Source organism: Xiphophorus maculatus, chromosome 18 (genome assembly GCF_002775205.1).
Source record: "Xiphophorus maculatus strain JP 163 A chromosome 18, X_maculatus-5.0-male, whole genome shotgun sequence".
Classification (NCBI taxonomy): Eukaryota; Metazoa; Chordata; class Actinopteri; order Cyprinodontiformes; family Poeciliidae; genus Xiphophorus; species Xiphophorus maculatus.
The window spans coordinates 25,406,712-25,416,764 of NC_036460.1; the positions used below are offsets into that span (position 1 = coordinate 25,406,712).

At 39.3% G+C, this 10,053-nt stretch overlaps 2 protein-coding genes across 2 annotated transcripts; both read right to left on the bottom strand.

Annotated features, from left to right (window-relative positions):
* Window positions 1-1,246: 1,246 nt before the first annotated feature.
* LOC102236554 (extracellular calcium-sensing receptor-like) lies at window positions 1,247-5,092 on the bottom strand. The gene is made up of 8 exons (XM_014475796.2): window positions 4,947-5,092; window positions 4,325-4,619; window positions 3,944-4,233; window positions 3,563-3,858; window positions 2,760-2,965; window positions 2,451-2,672; window positions 2,225-2,348; window positions 1,247-2,145 (listed from the first exon to the last, which is right to left on the bottom strand). Exons 1-8 carry the CDS (start codon window positions 5,051-5,053, stop codon window positions 1,247-1,249), a joined length of 2,439 nt encoding a protein of 812 aa, XP_014331282.2. The 5' UTR covers window positions 5,054-5,092.
* A 1,073-nt stretch (window positions 5,093-6,165) lies between these two features.
* Window positions 6,166-9,619, bottom strand: LOC102226293 (extracellular calcium-sensing receptor-like). Its single transcript, XM_023351800.1, has 7 exons — window positions 9,332-9,619; window positions 8,963-9,252; window positions 8,457-8,752; window positions 7,692-7,891; window positions 7,352-7,573; window positions 7,135-7,258; window positions 6,166-7,064 (listed from the first exon to the last, which is right to left on the bottom strand). Exons 1-7 carry the CDS (start codon window positions 9,590-9,592, stop codon window positions 6,166-6,168), a joined length of 2,292 nt encoding a protein of 763 aa, XP_023207568.1. The 5' UTR covers window positions 9,593-9,619.
* Window positions 9,620-10,053: the final 434 nt, after the last annotated feature.

Sequence of the window (10,053 nt, forward strand, 5' to 3'; positions counted from 1 at the left end):
TTGGTAGAATGCATTTACTTTGAATTGCCATACTGTACACTGTATTATAGGCTGTTCATGGCCTTCCAACTCAGTCTAATTTGATTCTCATTTACATCCAATGCTCCAATCAAGATTTCTCCCATTGAATTTGATTTCTCCAGTTGAACTTCAACCAGGCCAATCGCCAAACAAAAGGAGGCATTGTGAACAAGGCTATTCATTTTCTGTGCTGTTTTTGGCCTTGTTGAAATGTCTAGAGAAACCGGAAGATTTTTTGTTGGAATCTACCTCCAGGGATCGAAAGCCTCTGACAGCAGCTGTTTTTGAGACCTTGTCTAAGAGTGGATTTTTTTTTTCCGGAACACTGCCTATGGGGGTTTGAAGCAGGTGTAAAATCTCATCTGCACAGAACACATGGTGGGAGGGTTTCTTCTAGTCATGCATGGGTAGGGAAATAAACCAAGAGCGATAGGATTTTGAGGCTGTCTCTTAATGTGGATCTTTTCCACAATCGGCATCTGAAAGTACCAGCAGATTCCGGGTAGCGGTCTCATGTAAACGAGACTAAAATCTTAGTCTGCCAATGGCTGTCAATCGCAGTGGAAGAACTGAAAGAAGCTATTATTTCCAATTACTTAATTGCAATTGAGCAACTAATGACTCAATTGATTTTATTGAGCAGTTAAAGCCATATCAAGATGAATGCTTAAGAAATTTTGTTGTTTGCAAAGATTTTGTTCAGGGCTACACTTCACTATTCGCAGTGGGGGATGGCGGTACAAAACGCATGCAATTTCTGGTAAGATTCTAGGCAGAGCGTCCCTTATGGTTGAGCTTGTGAATTACAGGAATATTAGTGATCAGGCAAAATGAGATCAAACCATATAATTACAGTATTTTCGGTGTTGTACAAGCAGACAGCCTGTCTCAGCAGCTCAGCAATAATTCCATGTTTTTCTTGTTTTACAAGTCAATTTAGTTTAGCTTTGTGTTTCTGCATCCTTCTACTCATGCCTATGTGTTTACATTTACATCTAGAGACATTTGTGTAGTACATGATTTATTCTTGAAATAAGAAACCAACACAATGACATACATTATACTCTCACCAATGGAACATGTGTGCATAGAAACTACTGCAACCAAACTGTTATTTAGTGCATAATAGCAAAGCTTTTGCAAATGTCTATAAACAGTTTAGCATATTTGTCAACTTGGTTAAAACTACCTGTATTTTTGTGACTTTGCTTCTGGGGAAACTGTCTTACTTTTTATTCATTAAATATTTCTTGGTGTTTTTTTCTGGCTGAAACAAAATAATGAAACACTTTGGAGCAAATATACACAGTATCAGTCCAAAACTGGAGGCCAGAATAGCAAATATCTCCACAGCCACAGTAAATTTTCCAGGAGAGCTGACATAAGCTGGGATGAAGGTGATCCAGACTGCACAGAATATCAACATGCTGAAGGTTATCATCTTGGCTTCATTAAAATTATCAGGTAGTTTCCGAGCTAGAACAGCTAACACAAAGCAAAACACAGCCAGCAGGCCGATGTAGCCGAGCACAGCCCAGAAACCAACAGCAGAGCCTAACGCACATTCCAGGATGATCTTCTCCTTGTAGGTGGTCAGATTTTTCACTGGGAAGGGAGGACTCACAACCAACCAAATGATACATATTATAACTTGAATAAAGGTGATAGATACTACAGTCATTCTTTGTTGTACAGGACCAAACCATTTCATTGCATTACTACCAGGAAGTGTAGCTTTAAAGGCCATTAGAACCACTATAGTTTTCCCAAGAACACAGGAGATACAGAGAACAAATGTGATGCCAAACGCTGTGTGCCGCAGCATGCAGGACCACTCAGAGGGGGCTCCAATGAAAGTTAATGAACATAAGAAACACAGAGTCAGAGAGAAGAGCAGCAGGAAGCTCAGCTCAGAGTTGTTGGCTCTGACAATTGGAGTTGTTCTGTGATGGAAGAAAATCACTGTTGTAATGATGGCCAGACAGGCTCCACCGATGGAAACTACAGCCAGGATGATTGACAGGACTTCATCGAAGGAAAGAAACTCCACAGGTTTCAGGAAACAACCATCTCTCTCTGCATTTGGCCAGAACTCTCTGGGACATGGGAAGCAATCAGAAGAATCTAAAAAAAAAAAAAAATGGTGTAGACACATGTGTCAACACTAAATTATTTGAAAGTAAAATAAAGAATAGGATTTTACCTGTCATATTACTGATCTCTCCTTCAGGACATGGTATACAGTCATAGCAGCAGATTGGTTTTCCTTTCTGCAACACTTTACGAGTTCCTGGAGGACAACTCTCTGAGCAAACTGACCCTGGAACCTGTTATTTAGTCAAAGAAAAAAAAAAGCAATAAGTTACCATATTTTACAAGCATCTACAGTGTATGACCTCTGCATAAATTATTGGTGATAGATTCATTACTTGCTTGTAACCATCCATCCAGGTTAATTTCCCGTTGATATGAAACTCATGGCCCTTTGGCAGTGATGCATCATAATATCCCACTGTTACCTGTTCAATAACTCCACTCTCACTTCTCTGCCAGTTCACCAGCTCATAAAAAGCCACAGGATCTCCATTTGCATCAAATGAAACATGGTAGCCATTTTGGGAAAAGTTTACTTTCTTTAGTTCAGTTAAAACCTGTAAAATAGTAAAGACACAGGGAGAGGGAAAAAATCCATAACAGCAAAAAAGTTAAAAACTGATTTACTTTTTACTTAAACTAACTTGTTCAGGCTCTAGACGCATGTGTTTGTCACACTGAGTGGTTCCGTTTGTTTCCTGACACGCTGCATTGTGAATAGCATGCCCTATTGCATACACGGCCTTATAAACCATGTTAGAAACTCTTAACTGAGATGTTTCAGTGTACGGACTTTTAAGAGCTTTAATATCTTCTGTTCCATCACATTTTCCCTTATGTGGATCAGCAGCTAAGGAGAAGAAAAAAGTCTAATAAACATGGAAATACACACACAACTCATCCAGGGCAAATTGATAAATGTTGTTTTTAATGACATATTAATCTAGGTCTTGTTATCAGTAGTTTTATAAACTAAACATTATTTACTGTGTATTACACTGAACCTATAAGTGAGGAGTTATTGGAAGCAAACTCTACTTTGACTTTGGCCCTTTGTTGATGTATTTGAAACTGAGCTTTGGAAGAAAATACCCAAAACGATTAGTTATTTTTGTAAAGTTAAAAAAAATTTACCTGCTAGAAACATGACCAGTGTATTTTACTGACAAATGTTTGGTGGTTTCATGTTATAGTTTTGTCCAAGAATGAACAAAAGATGTATTTAGTGTGACATGTAGCGACACTAATTAAATTTCATTTTAAATAATGGTTTAAGTCCACATTAATTTGATTAATTAAACTCTTGGGTGAAACTGTGTAAATAGAAAGTACTGACAATAATAACAGCTGAAAATGTTGTCATTATTGGAATAAATTTCCCATTCAAAGTGAACATATTTCTTTAAATTAAGTATTAAACTAAAAAACACACACAAAAATTTCCTACCCTCTGTCAGGCTGCAGTTGAATGCATCCTCCCAGAACTCAGTCAGCACTGAGGACGCTGCCACTTCAGAGGGAGAGAGATCCAGCAGGAAATCTCTCAGACCTGGGATGACAGACTGCTGAATGGCAACTCCAATGGCTCCCGCACAGAAGCTGAAACTCATCAAGACTGGTTCGCTTATCCAGCCTTCACTTCCGATCCACTGCCGATGTGGGGTAGGTTCTCTGCTCAGCTCCTCTAGGAGGACCTTCATATCACCCCCACCTGCAAATGCCAAAACTACTTTGGCTGTAGATCTGGAAAAAAAAAATGTGTAAAACAAATTAAAATTAAGGTTCACAAAGTTATAAGGTACACTGGCAAAATAAAAAATTCAAAAACCTGCGGACGGCATCAGCTACTTTTCTGATCTTGTTCTGTGGGTCAGTTCGATAGAAAGATTCAATGTACTCCACACAGATCCCCTCTTTGAGTGCTGTGTCAAGAAAAGCAGCCATGCCATTATTTCCATAATCTGAGTCTGCATGGACGGCTCCGATCCAAGTCCAGCCAAAGTGTTTCACCAGTTTGGCCAGTGCAGCAGCTTGGTAATAATCACTGGGAATCGTTCTGAAAAAAGTCGGGTACTCGTGTTTATCAGACAGGCAGGCACAGGTGGCAAAGTGGCTCACCTACAAAAGGAATATTATTTTAAAAACAATAATAAAGACTTTAACATTTTCATGTACATAAATTAGTTTTTAATTAATATACACAATTTACCAGAGGGATTTTAAAGGACCCAAAGATTCGTGAGATGCTGATGGAGGATGTGGATCCAGAGTCTCCAACAGCAGCCAGCACCTCTCCAGACTTTGAACAGTTGCTACCTTGGTAAAACGCGGGGTCCTGGCCGTTAGAAAGCTGAAATGCCACATGCACGGCAACAGGCACAGAGGCGCAGGTGTCAAATATCTGATATCCAAGTCTGACACCTGGCAGCAGCTCTGTGCTGTTGTTGATCTCCTCAATAGCAAAGATCATTGTGCGAGAGAAGTGCAGACCCCAAGCGCTAAAGCTGCACAGAATGAAATAAGGAGAGTTCTGATGTTAACCCAGGATAAAAAATTTTCTTGATATTAAAAAACAGTCAAACCAAAAAAGTTCCAAAACTTTGTTGGTCCCAACAAAGTTGTTCCAAAACAAGAAATAATTTCAAAATTCATCAAGATTCAAATGAAGAAATGTTGTTAAATGAAATCTAAATTAAATTATTAGAACAATTCAAGTCACTCAAAGCTACTGCTAAGCATTTTTGCATCGTTTTGAACATGCAAAATCAAGTTTTTTAAAAGATTCATCCACATCGTCATCTAACACATTTGTGTCTTTCCTCTTTACTAACCTCCCTTTGCATATTGGAAGCTCAGGCTTGGTGGTGTAGTTATTAATCACTGTCTGCACTTGGTAGTGAAATAAGAAAGCCCCTCCAATCACAAAGTCCCCGTCCATGGAGAACGCAGGTTGACGAGGCGTACCCTGCAGCGTACATTTCACCAATGAAGCCTCAGCACTGAAATCAGGGCCAGTCAGGTTATCTATACGCTGATTTCTTTCCTTTACTCCATTGAGAGACCCACCCAGCACAACAACTGTGACCAGCTCAAACAAACTCATCGCTAATCTCAGACCGACCTCCATTCTGCCACCGTTTGTATTCTGGGTGTTTGTGCTCTGCTGCAAGAGCGTTCTCATTAACATGCGTTTTATATCGGGTCATTAAAAAGAACATGCGCTCACCTAGGGATCTATGATCCCGTCTTAAGGTGACCTAACCTAAGCCTCTATACGACCGGGCTGTCTAACACTGTGGCAAAATTTGCAGAAGTTGGCTTAAATTTACGGTACTCACATTTACTCATTGAACTATCTGATCAGTATTCTAAACGTTGAATATTCTGAGTCAAAGACCACTACTGAAATCATCCTCAAAGCAGAAAGGAAACTAAAGACAGAGGCCAAGTCGACTTTGCATGGAATTGCAAAGTCAATTTTTCTTCAAGTAATGTTTGACATAAAACATTTTCAGAACAACTGAAAGTAGCTTAATTGCTTGTTTGTGCTGTAAAATGGCATCCTGTTCAAGGAAAGTACATGACATTATAGCGCTTCTTTAGTAGGACGAGGATCGAAATCAAATTTTCATTTTCTTCCAGGCTGTGTCCTACGTTGGGCCAGCTGGGGTTGTTGGTTGAAAAAAAAATCTGAATTAGTTGAAGTCGTATGAACGTTTTGGTAAGCTACTGTAGCTATTACACAAACTTGAAATTGAGGATTGCTGCACTGTGTTTTATGACGTATCCAGTAAATCAATCTGTTTACATTAATATCCAGAGACATTTTAGTACATGATTTATTTTTGAAACAAGAAAACAACAGACTGACATACATTATATTCCCACAATGGAACATGTGTGCATATAAATTACTGCTCCTAACTGTTTACTTCATGCATGGCAGCAAAGCTTTTTCAAATAGGTGTAAATAATTTAAGGTATGCAACAACCGGATTAATACTACCTGTATTTTTGTCACATTAACTCCAGTCTTCTTTGAGGTTTAACTTAGTTTTTGTTCATTAAATGTTTCTTGGTGTTCTTATCAGGTTGAAACAAAATAATAAAACACTTTGGAGCAAATATACACAGTATCAGTCCAAAACTGGAGGCCAGAATAGCAAATATCTCCACAGCCACAGTAAATTTTCCAGGAGAGCTGACATAAGCTGGGATGAAGGTGATCCAGACTGCACAGAATATCAACATGCTGAAGGTTATCATCTTTGCTTCGTTGAAATTATCAGGTAGTTTCCGAGCTAGAACAGCTAACACAAAGCAAAACACAGCCAGCAGGCCGATGTAGCCGAGCACACCCCAGAAACCAACAGCAGAGCCTAACGCACATTCCAGGATGATCTTCTCCTTGTAGGTGGTCAGATTTTTCACTGGGAAGGGAGGACTCACAACCAACCAAATGATACATATTATAACCTGAATAAAGGTAAATGACACTACAGTCATTCTTTGTTGTGGAGGACCAAACCATTTCATTGTATTACTACCAGGAAGTGTAGCTTTAAAGGCCATTAGAACCACTATAGTTTTCCCAAGAACACAGGAGATACAGAGAACAAATGTGATGCCAAACGCTGTGTGCCGCAGCATGCAGGACCACTCAGAGGGGGCTCCAATGAAAGTTAATGAACATAAGAAACACAGAGTCAGAGAGAAGAGCAGCAGGAAGCTCAGCTCAGAGTTGTTGGCTCTGACAATTGGAGTTGTTCTGTGATGGAAGAAAATTATTGCTGTAATGATGGCCAGAAAGGCTCCACCGATGGAAACTACAGCCAGGATGATTGACAGGATTTCATCGAAGGAAAGAAACTCCACAGGTTTGGGGATGCAAGCATCTCTCTTTGCATTTGGCCAGAACTCTCTGGGGCATGGGAAGCAATCAGGCGAGTCTAAAAATGAAACCATTGAGGGTTTTAATTGGTTACACATTTAATGATTCTGAAAAATTATAGATTTTACCTGTCATATTACTGATCTCTCCTTCAGGACATGGTATACAGTCATAGCAGCAGATTGGTTTTCCTTTCTGCAACACTTTACGAGTTCCTGGAGGACAACTCTCTGAGCAAACTGACACTGGAACCTGTTATCATGTCAGAGGGAAGAAAATAGTTTAACTCTTTTTGTAACTGAGTTTTACCCACTCTGCATAAACTGCTTACATTAAATTTATTACTTGTTTTTTGCCATCCGTCCAGCTTAAATTCCTGTTAATACGAAACTTCTGTCCTATAGGCAATGATGCGTCATAATACCCCACCGTTACCAGCTCAACAACACCTTTCTCACTTTTCTGCCAGTTCACCAGCTCATAAAAAGCCACAGGGTCTCCATTAGCATCGAATGAAACATGATATCCATTCTGGGAAAAGTTAACTTTCTTTAGTTCAGTAAAAACCTGAAAAGCGAGAAGGAAACGACAAAAAAATAAATAGTGAAATAATTATTGTTGTAGTACACCACAATTTTACAATTAGAGAAATAAACCTACATATCTACTTTTTATTTGAACTGACCCGTTTGGGCTCCAAACGCATGTGTTTGTCACACTGAGTGGTTCCGTTTGTTTCCTCACACACTGCATTGTGAATAGCATGTGCTACTGCATATGCGGCCTTATAAACCATGTTAGAAACTCTTAGCTGAGATGTTTCAGTGTACGGACTTTTAAGGGACTTAATATCTTCTGTTCCATCACATTTTTTCTTATTGACACCTGCCAAAGAAAACATCCCAGCTGCAATCTAACTCACAGACAACCTTAACAGAGAAACATACAAACACATAGACAAACCATACAACGTATTTCTATATTTATGATGGTCATTTGGATATACAGTATGTATACAGTTATTATAAAACTACGGTTAATATAAATATATAGTTATGAGTCATGAACAGCCCATAATCCACCAATGTAATTGACATTAAAAGCATCTTTCAGAGTAAATTTTTTTTTGACTAAGGCAGAAATGTCCATCATTAATTTGAACCAAAAAAAAGTAAAAAAAAAAAAAAAATTTGCTACTCACTTTAGTTGCAAATTCCCAAAACATGCTATTGCTATAAACACTGTACACATTTATTACTATGATGTTACTGTGACTCATTAATGGTGACATTAAAGATATTAAAAATAACATTTTGGTCCTAACAAATTAATTACAGTGGTAACTATAATGTATTACTTTTATTGGATTAGTTATTTTTATTATATGCTAACAAAGAAGGAAGCAAGAGAGAGAGAGAGAGAGAGAGAGAAAAGTAGCAAATTTTCTCACTTGTTGTCAGGCTGCAGTTGAACGAATCCTCCCAGAACTCAGCCAGCAGCGGAGAGGCAGCCACTTCAGAGGGAGAGAGATCCAGGAGGAAATCTCTCAGACCTGGGATGACAGACTTCTGAATAGCAACTCCAATGGCTCCCCCACAGAAACTGAAGCTCATCAGGTTTGGGTCAGTTGTCCATCCTTCACTTCCGATCCACTGCCGAGGTGGAGGAGGGTCCAGAGCCAGCTCCTCCAGCAGAAACTTCATGTCACCAGCAGCTACAAACGCAACAACAACTGTAGCTGTGGACCTGGAGAGAGATAAAAATGTGTTCTCTCAAAATAACATAAACTATACAGTGTTTTATAACTGTGCAACCCCTTGTTAAGACATGCAGCTGTAATACTAGTCAAGTGTTTTGACGTAGCCACTTTTTATGTACATCACACAAAGTAGACTCATCACATTTCACTTCCTGTACAATTTTTAAGGACACCAAAGAAAAACTAGATATAGAAACCTGCGAATAGCATCAGCTACTGTCCTGATTTTGTTCCTCGGATCGGTCCGATAGAAGGATTCGATGTACTCCACACAGATCCCCTCTCTGAGTGCCGTCCCAAGAAAAGAGGTCATGCCATTGTTACCATATTCTGAGTTCGAGTGGACGGCTCCTATCCACGTCCAACCAAAGTGTTTCACCAGTTTGGCCAACGCATCAGCTTGGTAATGGTCACTGGGAATCGTTCTGAAAAAAGTCGGGAACTGCTTTTTATCTGACAGGCAGGCACAGGTGGCAAAGTGGCTCACCTGAAGCAACACAAAACCAAATGTAGTACAGCACAGGCACATTTTAGTATTTTAATTGCAATGGATTTTGACCTTTTACCAGAGGGATGTTGAAGGGCCCTACGATGCGTGAGATGCTGATGGACGGGGTGGATCCAGAGTCTCCGACAGCAGCCACCACCACTCCAGACTGTGAGCAGTCACTGTCTTCATAGAACACGGGGTCCTGACCGTTTGATAGTTGAAATGCCACATGCGTGGCAACAGGCACAGAGGAGCATGTATCATAGATCTGATAACCCAGTCTGACACCCGGCAGCAGCTCTGTGCTGTTGTTAATCTCCTCGATTGCAAAGATCATTGTGCGTGCAAAGCGGAGATCCCGGGCACTAAAGCTGCACAGAATAAATCAGGTGAGCATTCACATTTGGTGAATTTCATATTAAAGTACAAAAAAAAAAAAAAAAAAAAAAAGAAAAGTGAAAGAAAAAAACACTATAAACATAATAATCCAAGTAACACAATCTAATGCTGAGACAGATGCTGATGTTGAAAGAAGCAGATTGAAACTTTGATTAACAGAGCTTTGACACATAAAATGAGAAATTATAATACAACTCATGATAATCTGAACCTAAACTTTTGTAATATTTATAACATTCATGGAGAAATAATTGATTTTTTTTCCCCCCCAAATTTTAAAAACTTCTTCACACTAAATATCCCTCCCTTCTTACATGAATGTTAATTTCATACAACAGGCTACATATGCATAATATCTCATTTTGCTTGCTAACCTCCCTGTGCATGCTGCCACGCCAG